General features: G+C 53.9%; 3 protein-coding genes across 3 annotated transcripts; all 3 read left to right on the top strand.

Moving 5' to 3' along the window:
* The first annotated feature begins 26 nt into the window (after nt 1-26).
* LOC130258924 (protocadherin gamma-B5-like) lies at nt 27-4,440 on the top strand. The gene is made up of 2 exons (XM_056502674.1): nt 27-2,490; nt 4,298-4,440. Exons 1-2 carry the CDS (start codon nt 27-29, stop codon nt 4,438-4,440), a joined length of 2,607 nt encoding a protein of 868 aa, XP_056358649.1.
* Nucleotides 4,403-13,464, top strand: LOC130258923 (protocadherin gamma-A12-like). The gene is made up of 2 exons (XM_056502673.1): nt 4,403-7,051; nt 13,147-13,464. Exons 1-2 carry the CDS (start codon nt 4,592-4,594, stop codon nt 13,462-13,464), a joined length of 2,778 nt encoding a protein of 925 aa, XP_056358648.1. The 5' UTR covers nt 4,403-4,591.
* Nucleotides 13,179-16,025, top strand: LOC130258922 (protocadherin gamma-B5-like). Its single transcript, XM_056502672.1, has one exon. The coding sequence runs from the start codon at nt 13,554-13,556 to the stop codon at nt 16,023-16,025; it is 2,472 nt and encodes an 823-aa protein (XP_056358647.1). The 5' UTR covers nt 13,179-13,553.
* Nucleotides 16,026-17,991: the final 1,966 nt, after the last annotated feature.

Raw genomic sequence — 17,991 nt, 5'->3', positions numbered from 1 at the left:
AGCTTGGCGAGCTGTGGCGGCAGAGAATGGCGGTGAGGCGGCGGCAGAGGCTCGGGCCGGGCGGCGGGCGAGCGCTGCTGGGCGCGGTGCTGCTGTGCGTGTGGTGGCGGGCGGCGGCCGAGCGGGTCCGCTACGCCATCCCCGAGGAGCTGGGCAGAGGCTCGCTCGTGGGGCCGCTGGCGCGGGACCTGGGGCTCAGCGCGGACGAGCTGCCGGCGCGCAAGCTGCGGCTGAGCGAGGAGAAGCAATACTTCAGTGTGAATGAGGAGAACGGGAACCTGTACGTGAACGAGCGGCTGGACCGGGAGGAGATGTGCGGCGAGTCGGCGACCTGTTTTGTCAGCTTCGAGGTGCTGGTGGAAAACCCGCTGAACATTTTCCACGTCGACGTGGCGATCGAGGATGTGAATGACAATTCCCCGACCTTCAGCAACGATGCGCTGGACCTCGAGATTGATGAATGGACGCTTCCCGGTACTAGTTTTCCGCTAGAGATGGCCCATGATGCGGACGTGGGCAGTAACTCGCTGCTGACTTACCAACTCACCAGCAGCCCGTCCTTCTCTCTGGCTATGAAGGATAGTCCAGATGGAAGCAAAGTGGAATTGGTTCTGGAGAGAGCCCTGGACCGAGAAAAGCAGAGCTCCTTTGAGTTGATGCTGACAGCAGTAGACGCCGGAGACCCGATGAGGTCCGGAACTGTCCAGATTCGGGTCAACGTGACGGACGCAAATGACAACCCGCCCGTATTTGCGCAGGACCGGTACCGCGTGAGCCTGCGCGAGGACACACCGCCAGGCTCGGAAGTACTGAACCTGTCAGCCTCAGATGCCGACACCGGCACCAACGCCCTCATCAACTATGGCTTCGGGAAAATGCCGATCAAGACACTTCAGAAGTTCGCGGTCGACGCACAGAGTGGATCTATCACGTTGGCCGGGGCTTTGGACTTCGAGGCCGCGCGCACATTTAGCCTTACTGTGGAGGCCAAAGACGGAGGGGGTTTGCTGGCGCACTGCAAGGTGGAGGTGGAGGTGCTGGACGTGAACGACAACCCGCCCGAGATCACGGTACTATCCCTGTCGAGTCCCGTGCCCGAAGACGCTCCGGTCGGTACCGTGGTGGCCTTGCTCAAAGTGCGGGACAGAGACTCCGGCGAGAACGGTCAGGTGTCGTGCGAGCTGTCGGGCGAGGCGCCGCTGTCGATCGTGGCGTCGCCGGGCGGCTCGTACAAGGTGGTGACGGCGAGCGCGCTGGACCGCGAGCAGGCGTCCGAGCAGCGCGTGACGGTGGTGGCCCGGGACCGGGGCAGGCCGGCGCTGTGGAGCAGCACGGAGCTGGTGCTGGAGGTGTCGGACGTGAACGACAACGCGCCGGTGTTCGAGGAGGCGGCGTACAGCGCGTACGTGACGGAGAACAACGCGGCGGGCGCGCTGGTGCTGCGCGTGCAGGCGCGGGACGCGGACGCGGGCGCCAACGGGCGCGTGAGCTACTGGCTGGCGGGCGGCAGCGCGGGCGCGGCGGGCGCGGCGCCGCTCGTGTCGGTGGAGGCGCGGAGCGGCGCGCTGTACGCGCAGCGCTCCTTGGACTACGAGCAGTGCCGCGAGTTGTGGGTGGCGGTGCGGGCGCAGGACGGCGGCGCGCCGGCGCGCAGCTCCACGGCCACGGTGCGCGTGTTCGTGCTGGACCGCAACGACAACGCGCCGCGGGTGCTGTGGCCGGCGGCGGCGGCGGCGGCGGCGGGAGAGGCTCCGGCAGCGGCGCCGTTCGAGGTGGTGCCGCGCTCGGCCGAGGCCGGCTACCTGGTGGCCAAGGTGGTGGCGGTGGACGCGGACGCGGGGCGCAACGCGTGGCTGTCGTACGAGCTGGTGCAGGCGTCGGAGCCGGCGCTGTTCCGCGTGGGGCTGCACAGCGGCGAGGTGCGCACGGCGCGCGCCGTGTCCGAGCGGGACGCGGCCAAGCAGCGAGTGGTGGCCGTGGTGAAGGACCACGGGCAGCCGGCGCTGTCGGCCACGGCCACGCTGCACGTGGTGCTGGCCGAGAGCTTGCAGGAGGCGCTGCCGGAGCTGAGCGAGCGGCCGGCGGGCGCCGAGGCGGCGGCGGCGGCGGCGGCCGAGCTGCAGTTCTACCTGGTGCTGGCGCTGGCGCTGCTGTCGGCGCTCTTGGTGCTGAGCGTGGCGCTGGCCGTGGTGGCGCGGCTGCGCCGGGCCGGGCCGCCCGCCGTGCTGCGCTGCCTGGGCGCGCAGCGCTTCTCGCTGGCCGGCGCCGCCTTCCCGGCCGACTTCTGCGAGGGCACCTTGCCCTACTCCTACAACCTGTGCGTGGCGGCGCCGGCCCGCGCCGTGCCCGAGGCCGCTTGGCCGCCGCCGCCGCCGGTGCCCGTGCTGTCGGCGGAGGAGCTTCTGGGCGGGGATGAGTGCGAGAAACCGAACCCGAACAGCAGCGCTATAGAGGGAGAGGTGCCTGCCAATCCCGACGCACCGCAGGTCTGTAAATCTGCGTGTTTCCTTTGTTGTCCTTGAGGTGTTTCGAAACGTTGTCCTTTTTTCCTCTTCTTTTCCCCGGATTATATGATGAGGTGTGGTGTTATGTTTCTGCGTGAAATTTGGGTCACTCTTTCGTCTAGTTGTACGTATTTCGTGGTGGCAGTTATTGATTATTTTTTGATGGTATCAGTTCCATATTCAAATGAAAATTGCTGTCTAGAGCTTTTTCGTTGCATTAAGTTGTATTAGTAGTCATGGTGAAGGTGAATCCTTACTCCATAGAGGTAGATACACTGTATCTCTTTGACGGATTTTGGAAAATCAAAATTGACTCTTGGTGGTTTTTCTTTCCTCATTGATTGTATTTAAATGTAATATTCTTTTGGGTGCTGGTGCATGGCAGGACACAAACACCTATGTTAATTTTTCCTTCTCATTACTATTCTCCTAAACGGTGCATGAGAGTGGGATTGCACTAATGGAGAGTGTGAGGCAATCCACCAGTTGTGAAAAACGAGAATGTCGCTAATACTGTGGGAAGTTCTACAGAAATTAGGGCAATGGCAGCAGTAATGGGAGCATTTAGCCATTTTTAACAGTGTTTTTCCATCCTGATTAGTACTTTAATATTTTTTGGCGTTCCTGATCTTTCTTTCATTCGCAAGTGAAAGTGTAGAACGTGTTCAAAAACACAAAAACTATTAGTTTTCTTATTTTATGCGTTTTGCCGAAAGACATGTTATTTTGGACATTATTTAAATTGTCTTCCTTTCTTTCCCAATAATTTAAATCGGTTTTTCAAGGATAGCGTTTTGAGATCGAGAAAACTTTCATCAAATGTAGAAGGGATCTGTCAAAATAGGGATTTAAGTACTTAAATCAAGTCAATTTCTACATTAATCCATGGTCCTCATCCTTTAGGGCATAATGCTCTTCTACTATTCTACAGTATTTTGGTGAAAATGCGTCTTGGCAACATGAATAACAATTAGATTGATGTTTTAATAAAAGGTTCAATTCTTTGCATCTTAGGTTTTGAGAAAATGAAAGCACTTTCTCGTCGCTACAGAACGACTAATTGTAAGTGTGTATTAACTTAGAATATTCGAGCAAGGTTCACTGCAGGTACCTCCTGGCTCCACGTTAGTTGTAGTACATTTGGCAAAAAGTGCTCCAGGGAACTACAGTGTGAAATGGGGTGGTGGGAGATAATGATCTTAGAGTATCCAGGGGTTCTCCTCCTGTCCTCTGTTCCCATGAATATCTTATTGGGAGACATGCCAGAGCACCTGGCAGGTGCCCGAGCAATGAAACTTCATGGCAGTTGTAAGGGGCTGTGTTAGAGCCCACCTTCTTCCGCCTTTAAACGCCTCTTCTTAGTCAGACATAGTGCAGTAGGTAATTTAGACCGTCTTCTGTATGAACTGAAAAATTTAAAGCAAATTTCCTGCCATTTGGTTAATTAGCCTGGTATCTCCGCTAGTCCTGTGGACACAGTAGTGTTTGATCATCGCTTTCTGTATTTGTGAGTCTCTTTGGTTTTGCTGTTATTGTACCAGTCATTCAAGCAACACAGCTTCAAGACGTGTTTTTAGAATAATAGGATAGGGCTAAGGCTTTTCTAAACAATAAAATCAGACAAGATATTTTACTTTATCGCTGGTAGCAAATAGTATTCTTCGCTGCGTTAGAAAAGCTCCGCTCACGGGACACCTCGGCTTTCTTCACGGTCGTGATGCGTTCGAGCATAAACGAAGAGCTCGGCAGGAAAAGCGGGAGGTGTCTGCGATAAATGTCTCCTTCTCGCTCAGTTACCGGTGTGCAAGGCAGCGCTCGGTGCTGCAGTGCCGGGAGGAGGCTGCGGGCGCCGCTGTTGACCGAGAGGAGCGAGAGGAAGCTCGGAGCGCTGCAGCCCCGCCCGCTGCGGACAGAATCGGTCGCTCTCTCCGTATGAGGGTCGGCAACAGACTGGTTTGCGTTCGTCCCCGTGGTGCGGAACCGCGCCGCGGATCGGCGGCGGTGCTGAAGGAGTGAGGGCAGAAGGAGCAGGAGCCGTGCATTAACCGGCGGGGAGCGGCTGACGTGTTTGTAACGCCGCTACCGAGATGTGCGCGGCGGGGAGGCGCTGGGTCCGGCGGCAGCGAGCTCTGCTCTGGCTGATCCTGCTGGCGGCGTGGGAGGCGGCGTGGGGGCAGCTGCGCTACTCGGTGCCCGAGGAGATGCCCAAGGGCTCGTTCGTGGGCGACGTGGCCAAGGACCTGGAGCAGCAGCTGCCGGCGGTAGGCGACCGTGTCTTTCACGTTATAGAAAGAGGTAGGACGCAGTATTTTGCCTTGCACGGGAAGACGGGACATTTAGTGACGGCGGAGAGGATCGACAGAGAGCAGCTTTGCCGGCTGGTGGAGAAATGCGTGCTGCGCTGTGAGCTGATAGTGGAGGGAGAAATGAAGGTTTACCGAATCGAAGTGGAGATCAGGGACATTAACGACAACGCCCCCAGCTTCAAGGAAAATGAGGTTGAGGAAAGGATTAGTGAAGCGACAGCTCCAGGGTCACGGTTTCCCCTGGCCAGAGCTTACGACCCGGACTCAGGCCGGAATTCCTTGCACAACTACGAGCTGAGCGGTGACGAGCACTTCTCGCTGGCCGTGCAGTCGGGCCCCGGCGGTGATCAGCGTCCCGAGCTGGTGCTGGCGAAGGCGCTGGACCGGGAGGAGGCGGCGTTTCACGAGCTGGAGCTGAGGGCGATGGACGGCGGCGATCCGGCACGGACGGGCACGGCTCGGATCCGAGTGACGGTGCTGGATGTGAACGACAACGCGCCGGTGTTCAGCCAGGCGGAGTACACGGTGCGTGTGCCCGAGGACGTGCCCGTGGGCTCCGTCCTTGTCACGGTCACAGCCACCGACGCCGATGAGGGGCTGTACGGGGAAATTAAATACTCGGTGAAGAAAGAGGCAGAGCCATCTATTTTCCGTCTAGACTCTGAGACTGGAGCGATCACTCTTTTGCAGAGCCTGGACTTCGAGGAAGGTGACTCTTATGAACTGGAGGTGCAGGCAAGGGATGGCGGAGGCCTTTTCGACACCGCCAAAGTTGCGATCACTGTCACAGATATAAACGGTAATGCACCTGAGATTTCTGTGCGGTCTGTTTTAAGTGAGATTTTTGAAGACGCCCCATCGGGGACTGTGGTGGCCCTGCTGGACTTGCAGGACCAGGACTCGGGGGCCAACGGCGAGGTGCGCTGCTCGCTCGAAGGGAACGTCCCGTTCCACCTGGAGAAGTCTTTTGATGATTACTACCGTGTGGTGACAGCGAGAGAGCTGGACCGAGAGCAGGTGTCGGAGTACAACGTGACGGTGCGGGCGGCCGACGGCGGGTCGCCGCCATTGCAGAGCAGCGCGGTGCTGGCGCTGCGGGTGCTGGACGTGAACGACAACGCGCCGGTGTTCGCGGAGGAGCGCTACAGCGCGCGGCTGGCGGAGAACAACGCGGCGGGCGCGCTGGTGCTGACGGTGCGCGCGACGGACGCGGACTGGGGGCAGAACGCGCGCGTGCGCTACCGGCTGTCGGAGGGGCGGGTGCGGGGCGCGCCGCTGTCGTCGTACGTGTCGGTGCAGGCGGAGACGGGCGCGCTGTACGCGCTGCGCTCCTTGGACTACGAGCAGGTGCGCGAGCTGCGGCTGTGGGTGCGTGCGGAGGACGGCGGCGCGCCGGCGCTGAGCAGCAACGTGTCGGTGGTGCTGCAGATCGTGGACGAGAACGACAACGCGCCGCAGGTGCTGTACCCGCCGGCGGGCGCGCTGCGGGCGGGCTCGGGCTCGGGCGGTGCGTGGTCGGGCGTGGAGCTGGCGCCGCGCTGGTCGGAGGCGGGCGCGCTGGTGGCCAAGGTGGTGGCGGTGGACGCGGACGCGGGCCAGAACGCGTGGCTGTCGTACGAGCTGGCCAAGGCGACGGAGCCGGGGCTGTTCCGCGTGGGGCTGCACAGCGGCGAGGTGCGCACGGCGCGCTCGCCGCTGGCCCGCGACGCGGCGCGCCAGAGCCTGGTGGTGGTGGTGAAGGACCACGGGCGGCCGGCGCTGTCGGCCACGGCCACGCTGAGCGTGGTGCTGGCCGAGAGCGTGGCCGAGCTGCTGGCCGAGCTGGGCAGCGCGGCCGACGAGGCGGCGGCAGAGCCGGGCGAGCCGGCCGTGAGCCTGACGCGCTGGCTCGTGCTGGCCGTGGCCGCCGTGTCCTGCCTCTTCGTCGCCTTCCTGCTGCTGCTGCTGGCGCTGCGCCTGCGCCGCTGGCGCCGCCAGCAGCTGCTGCCGCCCGCCAGCGGCGCCTTGCGCGGCGTGCCCGTCTCGCACTTCGTGGGCATCGACGGCGTGCGCGCCTTCCTGCAGTCCTACTCGCACGACGTGTCGCTCACGGCCGACTCGCGCAAGAGCCAGCTGCGCTTCTCGGCCGGCGGCAGCTGCTGCGACACCCTCCCGGCCCGGCCGCTGCCCGACGAGCCCGCGCCGCTGCTCGGCGACGAGGACCCTGCCGGCGCCATCCCTGTGGATCCCGCCGCTTCCTCGGTGAGTTGCTCTGTTCAGATTTTCTCTACGACACTTTCTCCTGCTCTTATCTTTCCTCGCCTTGTCCTCTGGCTTGCTTAGGAGATTTTGCTTCAAAGGAAAGTAATGTTTCCTTCCGTAACGTTCTCAAGAATTGTGCCTGTTGTTCTCGTTTTGTGATCTTGCGGTCCTCAGCTTTCTAATTCTTGAAGAAAGATGCAGGTAAAAGGCTGCTGTTGGCAGGCTCTTCATTGGTATAGAAGTTTTGGTATTGACCAGGTTCCAGGTATTCTTCCCCTATCTAACATGTGCTGTTCAAAATCTTTGCTCTTGTTAGTATTAGATCTTCTGATTTGATGCATTATGTAGAAATTCACCTTTTTTAGCAGGCTCATGCGTCTTCCGCACAGCACATGTGCTTGAATAAGTTGAGTGGGTCGAAGAAAATGGTGATGGCTTTGCGTGGATCTTCTGTGGATGTTGTTCTCCGCCTTTACCTTTCTGCATGATAGATAATGGAGATCAGCAGGAAAAGTCTTTGCATCATCCACGCTTTGATCTTTGTCCCACATGGAGGATTCAGACAGGCAACAAGTGGTCCTTGATGATTTCTGTTTGGATGTTATGAAGATGAAGTTGTGTCTCTTTGTAAACCTGTGGGTGGCTGGATGTGCAGGAAGAATGGCGGCACTTCTTTGTCTCTTTCTTGATTTTATGATAGAGCAATGTCAAATGCAGCTGGATGAGCCTTGGCTATAAAATATTTGGCATGGCAAGGGAATTACCTAGATGGGGAGGGGGAGATTCAGGGTGCAATGGAAGAATATAAGTTAAGCTGAATTCCCCCAGTGCAGATATTCCCTGACTCAGTCTCTCATGGAAGGCTGCTCGGCTTTTCCTTTCAGACCTGTGAAATCTCTTCACAGAATTTCATTGAGCAGGCAAATGTGGCTTCCATGGTACAGAGATGTAAAGATATCTGTGTGGAACTGGTGGTGGGGAGAAAAATGGCCGATGGAACTTGGCCTCTGCTGTCGCATGTTTTTAGGATATATGGGTGAAAGAACACCGTGGATGATGTGATGTGTTCGAAATTTGAGTCCTGTGAGCTGCGTGTGAATGTCTGCTGAAGGACTCAAGGGAATGTTTTTCTGTGTTCCCTGTCCAGTTCCTATCTCTAGTATGAAGCATTGTGAGATTTTGTTCCTCAGATTAATTGTCTAGCAGATCTGTATTCCAGCAGCATGGAGAACCCTGTAAAATTCTTACTACGTATTTGCATGTGATTATAATTGTGTAATTTAAAAATTTAATTCTTTAACTTCTGGAAGATGTCATATGGGAAGAGCAAGAGATGTATTCAGTGACTATAAACAACGTTATTGATCATCTACTATGAGTTACAAAACCCAGAGGAGTGTTCTGAGCTCTTCAATTCTGCAGGTGTTAACCTTCTGTCTCAGTCTTCTGATGATCTGAAGATGGTTCCTTTCTATTTATAGGTGAAAAGAGAGACATTCATAGACAGGGTCCTTTAAAATGTCTCTGTACTATATGCTTTTTCTTGTCCCATGGCCAGGACAACAAATCAAATATTGTCCATGGTAAGGAGATATTATCTTTGCAACTTTCCTTTTGGTAGAGTCTCTCTAAATTCTGAAGATCTTTGATAACCATGTGAGTTGTGAAGTGTTAGGGAAGAGTGTTGGGGGTGTGGTGTGTGGGGAGACCTGGCATGTGTTTTGTTCATCCTCTGGGCTATTACTGGCCTTATGAAAGTAAATCAGCATGAGCCTTATGATTTATATTGTGTGGTTTGGACTCAAATGGCCTAGTTTGGGTTCCATATTCTTTTGCATCAAGAGTGGCAGTCATCCATGTTGTGAGGAGTCCATGTGCTGAAGAATGGGGATGTTGCCTTTGAACTGACTCTTGGGTGGCTGGGTCTTTGACTGAGCTGATAATAATTTATGACCTATAAAGCATTTTCCACTTATTCAAATAATGGGGAGGAACAGAATAATCTTAGGGTGGATGCTTGGGATTTGAGAAGCTGTGCACACAGCTTTTCTTCGAATGATGTCTGTATGCAAAATTTGCTATGATGTTGTGTTTGGACAGAGAGAAGAAGTCTGTCTATCCAGAGCCAGGGCCGGTGCTGGATTTCACTCTGATATAGCTCAAAATGAATGAATTAATTGTGTCTGTTTGTCCCATAAGTTACGTGAATCCCACATCTGTGCTTCCAAGCTTTTTATTTCTCTTCCTATGCAAGGAAATGACTGTCTGGGGTCCATGTTGTGAGCTCCTGTGTGAGGGCTCTTGTGAATCAGTTACAATCGAGTTTCCTGTGTTGTGTACACAGTTGGCGCAATCTGAAATGTGAGGCCATGATTGATATTTTTCTGGTGTTTTCCCATTCGTACCTGGGTTGATTAAGGTTTTATGATAGTAGGCTTGGGTTGGGTTGGGTTTCTTTGTTTGTTTTCTTTTTGTTGGTCAAGGAGTGTAGTCGATCCTCATTGTGCTTGGCAGTCCTGTAATCTCCAAAACATATAACTGTCCCTTAAGGAGAGAATCTCTCATCCATACCTTGAAGCTGTACATGTAATCATAGACTCATGGAAACATAGACTCATACAATGGTTTGTATTGTAAAGGACCTTAAAAATCATCTTGTTCCAATTCCTCTGCCATGGGCAGGGACATGATCAGTCAGACCAGGTTGTTCAGAGCCCCACTCAGCCTTAACTAGAATATTACATTAAGAAACTACCACTTCATAAATATATGTTTCCCCAACGTGTTGTTTTCACTCTCGCTAATGTACAACCACAGTTTTGGTATAGGTTGATGGTGAAACTAAATTCTGTGAATGCAGAGTGAGGAGGATGAGAGCTCAGTTCTGTGTCATGGAAATCAGTGAATCAGTTTGGGTTTGGCTGAAGATGGTTTGATTTCATGGTTGGTGCCAAGGCCAGTGCCAGTTATGCTCTGTTCTGATCCCAGTTTCTCTGTCATGAAAGACAATGCCAGTCCTCCAACCATAACATTTTCCACGATAGCTGTTTTTATAGAACCCTAATCCTGGGCTAGAACAGCTAATTAATCCTGTGTGAAACCTCCATTATCCATCTATATCTGTCTGAAACATTGTGATGTAGAGTTTCTTCAGGGTTGTAATTCCACTTTCATTCAGGCCCTTGTTTCCAGCAAGGTTGCATCTCCTTTTCTCTGTACTGGTCAGTACTTTTAAATTTGTAACAGTGACTGTTGATTTTCAGCAAATCCATTCCTACCCACCTAGGAAAGAACTGTATGTGTGGGGAATAGAATGAATAGGAAGCAGAAGCAATAAGGGAATTTGGTGTACTTTGTCAGAAGAATAACTTGCAAAAGAGGCTGATGAAAAGCTGTTTAAAAGCTCTTTAAAATGATGGTTAAATAGTCGTGCAGGGTGAGCAGGCCACGCAGTAGAAGAAATAGGTGAGAAAACTAATTCTCCATATGACCCCCCCTATCCTATTCTCCAGCCTAAGTGTTTAAGGCCTCCCTTACAGCTTGAGACGTCAGAGACATCCAGGCGCTCTCTGGGATGAATTTTAAGGTGTGAAAGAAAGGCCTAGAAGACTTCACTGTCTGTATCTCTGCCAACTTTTATTCGTGCTTCCTTGCCTTATCTGATTCATGGTATTTTTTTTTTTTTTCTTTTCCCTTGATTTACTCTGTAGGTGGGTATATTCACTACTATCAAGAACCGATCTTTTTTAGCAATGTGTGTTGTGTTATTGCCTCCTGTAAGTTCAGTTGGAGTGGAAGGCAGGAGATATGAGAGTTACTCTGAGTTCTGTTGCTGTTGGGAGAAATAGATGTAAATATGACTTTAGTAGACATTGCATCTTGGTGAAAAAGGGTGTGTGATGAAGACAGGGAGGAGATTCCCTTTAATCCAATGGTTTGATCAGCCAATCTCCATTAGATGACTGCTGATCTTTTAGTATGTTTGTTTATCATTTGTGTGCTTTAGAATCCTTCAGTTCCTTATCATAATGGTGGTGAGCAAATGCACCTTCTTTCTTGGTGTGCCTGTAGTGCATTATCGTCTCATGATAAATGTGACCAGTGAGGAGACACAAGCAAAACCTTCCAGTTGCATGGCAGAGAAGAAAAAGAAGGCAGGGGAGCTCAGTGTGTGAGGCTGGAGAAGAACTCGTTCATTCCCTTGATCATCATGTGTCACAGATAACACAAGGCTGTGCCTGATGGAGTGTGGTGTGATTTGAGTTGCTTCAGCAGGGCAAGTGAGACCTACAGGATGTTATGGCATGTGTTAATTTCTCTATGTTTCTAACTCTTGCATTACTTGTTATGAGCTCAACTCCAGTGTGTCTGATCTTATGGGGAAGGTCTCCTCTGTCCCAGTTGTTGGAATGCAGGTGCAGTTCCCACACACATGTGGGATGTTTACAGCTGTAAAGAGGAAGGGTCCATCAGCACATGTGTGCTCCCCCAGGAATATTTTGTGTGTAGTGTAATAGTGCAGAAGCATCTCTGCTGCAGTCCTCCAAGTGCAGAGCGGCCACCCAGCCCAGCCAAGGTTTCCATGAACAGCCCAGGGGCCAGTGGGAGAACGTGTGCAGTGTTCCCCACATCATCACCCAGAAGAACATTCTGGGCAATCATCTGGAGGCTGTGAAGTGGCTGAGGAACAGGCTGGGGAGTCACCTGCAAAGAGTTACAGACAGTGGCTCAATGTGCAGGTGGAAATCAGTAACTTGTGTTGTCTCTCAAGGTTCCTTCCTGGGACCAGAACTTTCCAGTAGTGACCAGTTTAGCACCTTCATGGACAATGGGAATGAGTGCACCTTCAGGCAATTTTCAGCTGACACCAATTTGAGTTGATTCACAAGAGGGCAGAGATGCCAAGGAGGGATGGGCTGGAGAAGTGGCCCCGTGCAAACATCATGGAGTTGAACAGGGCAAAGGGCAAGGTCCTGCAGCTGGGTTAGAGCAATCCTCAGTTTAAACAGAGAGAAGGGGACAGGGAACAGCTTTGCAGAGAAGTACTTTGGTTTATTGGTGTGTGATAAGATGGGACATGAGTTACCAATGGGCACCTGCTGCTCAAATTGTGTCCTGAACTGCATAACAAGTACTGTGCCCAGCAGGTCCAGGGAGGTTCTTCATCCCGTTAAATCGCTATATGAGAGGATAGACTGCGTGCAGATCTTGAACCTGTGTCACAAATGGTCAGGCTAGTTTTCCCAGAATGATCATGGGAGTGGTCTGAGTGTTGGAACATGTCTGCTATGCGGAAGGACTGAAGGAGTTTACGACTTCAAGTATGGTGAAAAGATGTCTCTGTGTAGATTTTTAAAGGTTTTTTTTCTATTTTGAATTTACTAATAAGGTGATAGGAAACATGAAGAGAGCAGTTTTTACCAGGGCCAGTGGTTATACCATAGCAAACAAGTGTTTTAACTAAATTAAGAGAGGTTTTGGTTAGAAGAATGCTGTATAGTTTGGGTTGTGAGAATATGGAACGTTTTGTCCAGAGCAGTTTTGGATATGCCTCAAACGTTCAAGTCTGGCAGAAGGTATTCCTGCTTATGACAGAAGTGTAGATTAATTGATTTTTAAAGGAAAGATTAAGTTGAAATTTGAAAATGTTGTTTAGCTCCATGAAGCACTCAGCATTGCTTTTCACTTTCCATTGTCAGGAACTCTGATATGGAGATGCAGAGGAAACAACTTCAATGAGTCAGAAGAGTATATGTTACTCTGCTGTCTTTGCATTGGGGTTGCTCACATTTTTTAGGCTTATCTATATCTCAAATTAGTGAATCCCAGATAATGAAAGGACAGTTCAAGACAGGAGATCACGTGCGAAAAAGCTCTTGAAGTATTCCCTGTATTATCGTTTATTGCTCCTGTAGATGTGCAGTGATTTTACCGAGAGCACTTGAATTGTACTTTTTACTACCCTTTAATTAATATTTGCTTGTGACTGTTCAGTGTGAGTAAAAAGAATGGCCTAAAAGCAGCCGAGTGCACATGTCACATTGGAACGCCTTGGAGGCGAATTAAGCAAGAGCTTCTGTCCTTGCTGTTTGCAGTGGAGAAGAGAGCCCGGAGCCGGTGCCGGCGCTGAGCCCCGCCCAAAGCCGGGCCCCCTTGAGCGCGGCCGTGCGGCGGCTGCAGTGGCGCGGCGGCGCCTCCGGGTGTCGCTGTTGGCCGCCGCCGAGCGGCGCTGGAGCCGCCGCCGCCGCAGCGTCCTGCCCCCGCAGGCTGCTCGCTCGCCCGGCGCCGGCCAGAGCGGCAGCGGCAGCGGCAGCAGCAGCGGCGAGAGGCGGCGAGAGGCGGCGAGAGGCGGCGCTTGGCGGGGAGCAGCGGCGTCCGAGGCGGCCCGAGCGGGCTGGCTGCGCTGCCTGTGAGCGGTGCGTGCGGTGTGTGGCGAGAGCGGCTGCGAGGGAGGCAGGGCAGCGGCAGGAGGCAGGAGCTTGGCGAGCTGTGGCGGCAGAGAATGGCGGTGAGGCGGCGGCAGAGGCTCGGGCCGGGCGGCGGGCGAGCGCTGCTGGGCGCGGTGCTGCTGTGCGTGTGGTGGCGGGCGGCGGCCGAGCGGGTCCGCTACGCCATCCCCGAGGAGCTGGGCAGAGGCTCGCTCGTGGGGCCGCTGGCGCGGGACCTGGGGCTCAGCGCGGACGAGCTGCCGGCGCGCAAGCTGCGGCTGAGCGAGGATAAGCAATACTTCAGTGTGAATGAGGAGAACGGGAACCTGTACGTGAATGAGAGGCTGGACCGGGAGGAGATGTGCGGCACATCTGCGACTTGTTCTGTCAGCTTCGAGGCGGTGGTGCACAACCCGCTGAACATTTTCCGCGTCGAAGTGGCCATCGAGGACGTGAATGACAACTCCCCAGTCTTTAGCAAGGCTGCTTTGGAACTGGAAATTACAGAGTTGACGCTTCCCGGTGCTCGTTTTCCACTTGAGATGGCCCGAGACGCGGATGTAGGAAGTAACTCCCAGCTGACTTACCAGCTTGACAGCAATCCGTCCTTCTCTCTCATCTTGGACGAAAAGCCTGGAGGAAAGAAGCAGCCGGAATTAATGCTGGAGAAGGCATTGGACCGGGAGAAGCAGACCTCATTTGAGTTGGTGCTGACGGCGGTAGATGGCGGGGAACCTGCGAGATCCGGCAAAGTCCAGGTTCGCATCAACGTCACAGATGCAAATGACAACCCGCCCATGTTCAGCAAAAGCATCTACGAGAAGCGAGTGCCGGAGAATCTTCCGGCGGGGTCGCTGGTGCTACAGGTGGTTGCAACGGATGCGGATGTAGGCTCCAACGGGCGAGTTTTCTACTCATTCGGAAACGTCCCGGACGGAATTCGCAGATTATTCACTGTGGACAAAGAAAGTGGTGAGATCAGGTCCATGGGTTCTCTCGATTTCGAAGACAAGAGCAAATACATCTTCGGGTTGGAGGCGAAGGACGGCGGCGGGCTAACCGGTCACTGCGAAGTGCAGATCGACATCACAGATGAAAACGACAACGCGCCCGAGATCACTATTGTATCTCTGTCGAGCCCGGTGCCCGAAGATGCCCCGGCAGGCACGGTAGTGGCACTGCTGAAAGTGCGGGACAGAGACTCCGGCGAGAACGGTCAGGTGTCGTGCGAGCTGTCGGGCGAGGCGCCGCTGTCGATCGTGGCGTTGTCGGGCGGCTCGTACAAGGTGGTGACGGCGAGCGCGCTGGACCGCGAGCAGGCGTCCGAGCAGCGCGTGACGGTGGTGGCCCGGGACCGGGGCAGGCCGGCGCTGTGGAGCAGCACGGAGCTGGTGCTGGAGGTGTCGGACGTGAACGACAACGCGCCGGTGTTCGAGGAGGCGGCGTACAGCGCGTACGTGGCGGAGAACAACGCGGCGGGCGCGCTGGTGCTGCGCGTGCAGGCGCGGGACGCGGACGCGGGCGCCAACGGGCGCGTGAGCTACTGGCTGGCGGGCGGCAGCGCGGGCGCGGCGGGCGCGGCGCCGCTCGTGTCGGTGGAGGCGCGGAGCGGCGCGCTGTACGCGCAGCGCTCCTTGGACTACGAGCAGTGCCGCGAGTTGTGGGTGGCGGTGCGGGCGCAGGACGGCGGCGCGCCGGCGCGCAGCTCCACGGCCACGGTGCGCGTGTTCGTGCTGGACCGCAACGACAACGCGCCGCGGGTGCTGTGGCCGGCGGCGGCGGCGGCGGCGGCGGGAGAGGCTCCGGCAGCGGCGCCGTTCGAGGTGGTGCCGCGCTCGGCCGAGGCCGGCTACCTGGTGGCCAAGGTGGTGGCGGTGGACGCGGACGCGGGGCGCAACGCGTGGCTGTCGTACGAGCTGGTGCAGGCGTCGGAGCCGGCGCTGTTCCGCGTGGGGCTGCACAGCGGCGAGGTGCGCACGGCGCGCGCCGTGTCCGAGCGGGACGCGGCCAAGCAGCGAGTGGTGGCCGTGGTGAAGGACCACGGGCAGCCGGCGCTGTCGGCCACGGCCACGCTGCACGTGGTGCTGGCCGAGAGCTTGCAGGAGGCGCTGCCGGAGCTGAGCGAGCGGCCGGCGGGCGCCGAGGCGGCGGCGGCGGCGGCCGAGCTGCAGTTCTACCTGGTGCTGGCGCTGGCGCTGCTGTCGGCGCTCTTGGTGCTGAGCGTGGCGCTGGCCGTGGTGGCGCGGCTGCGCCGGGCCGGGCCGCCCGCCGTGCTGCGCTGCCTGGGCGCGCAGCGCTTCTCGCTGGCCGGCGCCGCCTTCCCGGCCGACTTCTGCGAGGGCACCTTGCCCTACTCCTACAACCTGTGCGTGGCGGCGCCGGCCCGCGCCGTGCCCGAGGCCGCTTGGCCGCCGCCGCCGGTGCCCGTGCTGTCTGCGGAGGAGCTTCTGGGCGCCGATTCGTGCGAGAAGCCAAGCCTGTGCAGCAGCGCCGTTGTGGGAGAGCTGCCAGCCGACCCGGACGCACCTCAGGTCTGTAAAGCTTAGCGCTTGCGCTCTTAGCAGTGAGAGTTTCTAAACCTTCATCCTCCTTTTCCTCTGTTTCCGTGTGGTGTGTCCTTCTGGAACGCCGGGGCTTCCACTCTCCTTCCATGGTTACAGTTTCTGGTTCAGGTTAGTCATTTTGACTACCTCCCCTGTTTCTATTTGTTGTTGGCTTTTTTTCCTTCTTTTTCTTGTTCCGCAACTTGATATAGTTGACCTCTTTGTCAGCTTGGTTGTTCATAATATTTCTATGTAGGACAGACAAAGGAATCATTCTTGTGTCTCCATGAATCACTAAGTTACCTCTGGTTCCTAGCTCTCTTTTCCTCCCATGATTTGTAGGCATGCTGCTGTAGAATTGGCAGCTTTGTTAAGGGTGACTGTTATTTTCGAGGAATTATTTCTCCTATGCTGCGCTGTTTCGCATGTAGACGCTGTAGATTGCTCCTCCCCTGTGAATATTTCCTACTTCTGCTGTGTGCCTTTCCATCTTTTGTGGAAGGCTACTACCAAAATGGTGGGATGGAAAGACTTTATCCAGGCCTAGTTTTTCTCGATCTTTGTAAATTTTTTTCCTTAATCTACAGGATGGGTTTGTCAAATCCTTTCACAGAACGCAGCTGTTTAGTGGCAGACTTCTGTTTAAGCAATTATTGTTTGGAGTAGGGTTTCTTTTCCCCTGAAATATATGCGTTTTTACCATGAAACATTTTTCCTTCATGATGATGTTGGACAGTTATGTTCTGGTGTTAGAATTTTGCAGAACGGGGAGCCTAAACCGAGTAGGTTATTTATTCTAGGATTCCAGGCATTGTTTCTCTCTGCATATATTTTTCTTCTGATTTTCTGTTTATTTGGTTTGTTAGTTATTGGTTTTTTAGGGTTTTTTCCTCTCTTTTTCAGTCGCAGTAGTACTTTCTTGTATTGAAGGAAGTAGTGAAGGTGCGGATTAGGATATTGAGAGAAACAATTCACAGGTTTAGGCTCAGTGATGAGATTCTTGCCGTTCTACTTCTGGTGAGTAAAATATTAGAAGTGTTTCGAAACTCCTCTTGTGTTTCATCACACATTCATCTTCAGGCGAAAATATTTGTCTACGAATATGTTCTGAATTTTTAGGTGTTACTTTACTCCATAAATTGAAATGCTTCTTCATCTGTGTTTCCGGAAATGATGTACTTTGACCTGGTTTGTAGTTGGACAAAACCCCGTCGGTTAATGCTCATGAGATGTTGGGCTTCCAAAAGGAAGTGTGCGGCGATCCGTGAAGAGGAATTTACAGCTTGTTCCTCTGTCATGTGCCTTCCCATTTTTGAGGCGTTGAGGAAATGGTTACAATTACGGGAGGAATTCTTTTTGTCCGGTCTTTATGTAGCTGGAGCTCAGCCGTGTAGTGGAATTCCCAAAAGCAAAAAGCTGTGCTTTGCACTTCAGAGTCTATTTTATGTTTCTCTGCTTCTTGTCCCATAGAGACATTTGCTTTATGCTGGGTTTTGGAATTATTTTGGAATGAATCATCGAGTTCTTTTTAATAATTGCTCCTTTCTAGGAAAGCACTGTGTAATCGTGTAATGTGTATAATCACGAGCTTTCATGTGCATTCTGATATTGGTGGGGTTTGGTAGACTAGTGTCATTGATGATGGTAAATCGTGATGCCAGCTTGGTTTGTAAAAAGGCAGAGGCAAAGAAAAACAAGAAAGAAAGTCTCAAAAGCTGTGGCATTCGTGTTAGAAATGGGGGATTTAAAAGAATAGGGGAAGAGTTATAATATTCTGCAAGTCCTATTTAAAGAAATTAATAATAAACCTGCATTTCAAGGATATTTTCGATGTGGCAAATACGTAAGAATCGAAGTAGTCCTCTAATGGAGGCCTGACCGCGACCAGCTAAAGACTAGAAGAGATCTGCTGGAGAAAAGCACAAGGCACAAGATCCCCGCAGAACGGGACCCCACGGCTCAGTGACGG

Source organism: Oenanthe melanoleuca, chromosome 13, assembly GCF_029582105.1.
Source record: "Oenanthe melanoleuca isolate GR-GAL-2019-014 chromosome 13, OMel1.0, whole genome shotgun sequence".
Lineage (NCBI taxonomy): Eukaryota > Metazoa > Chordata > Aves > Passeriformes > Muscicapidae > Oenanthe > Oenanthe melanoleuca.
This window is presented reverse-complemented; position numbering and strand designations above follow the sequence as displayed.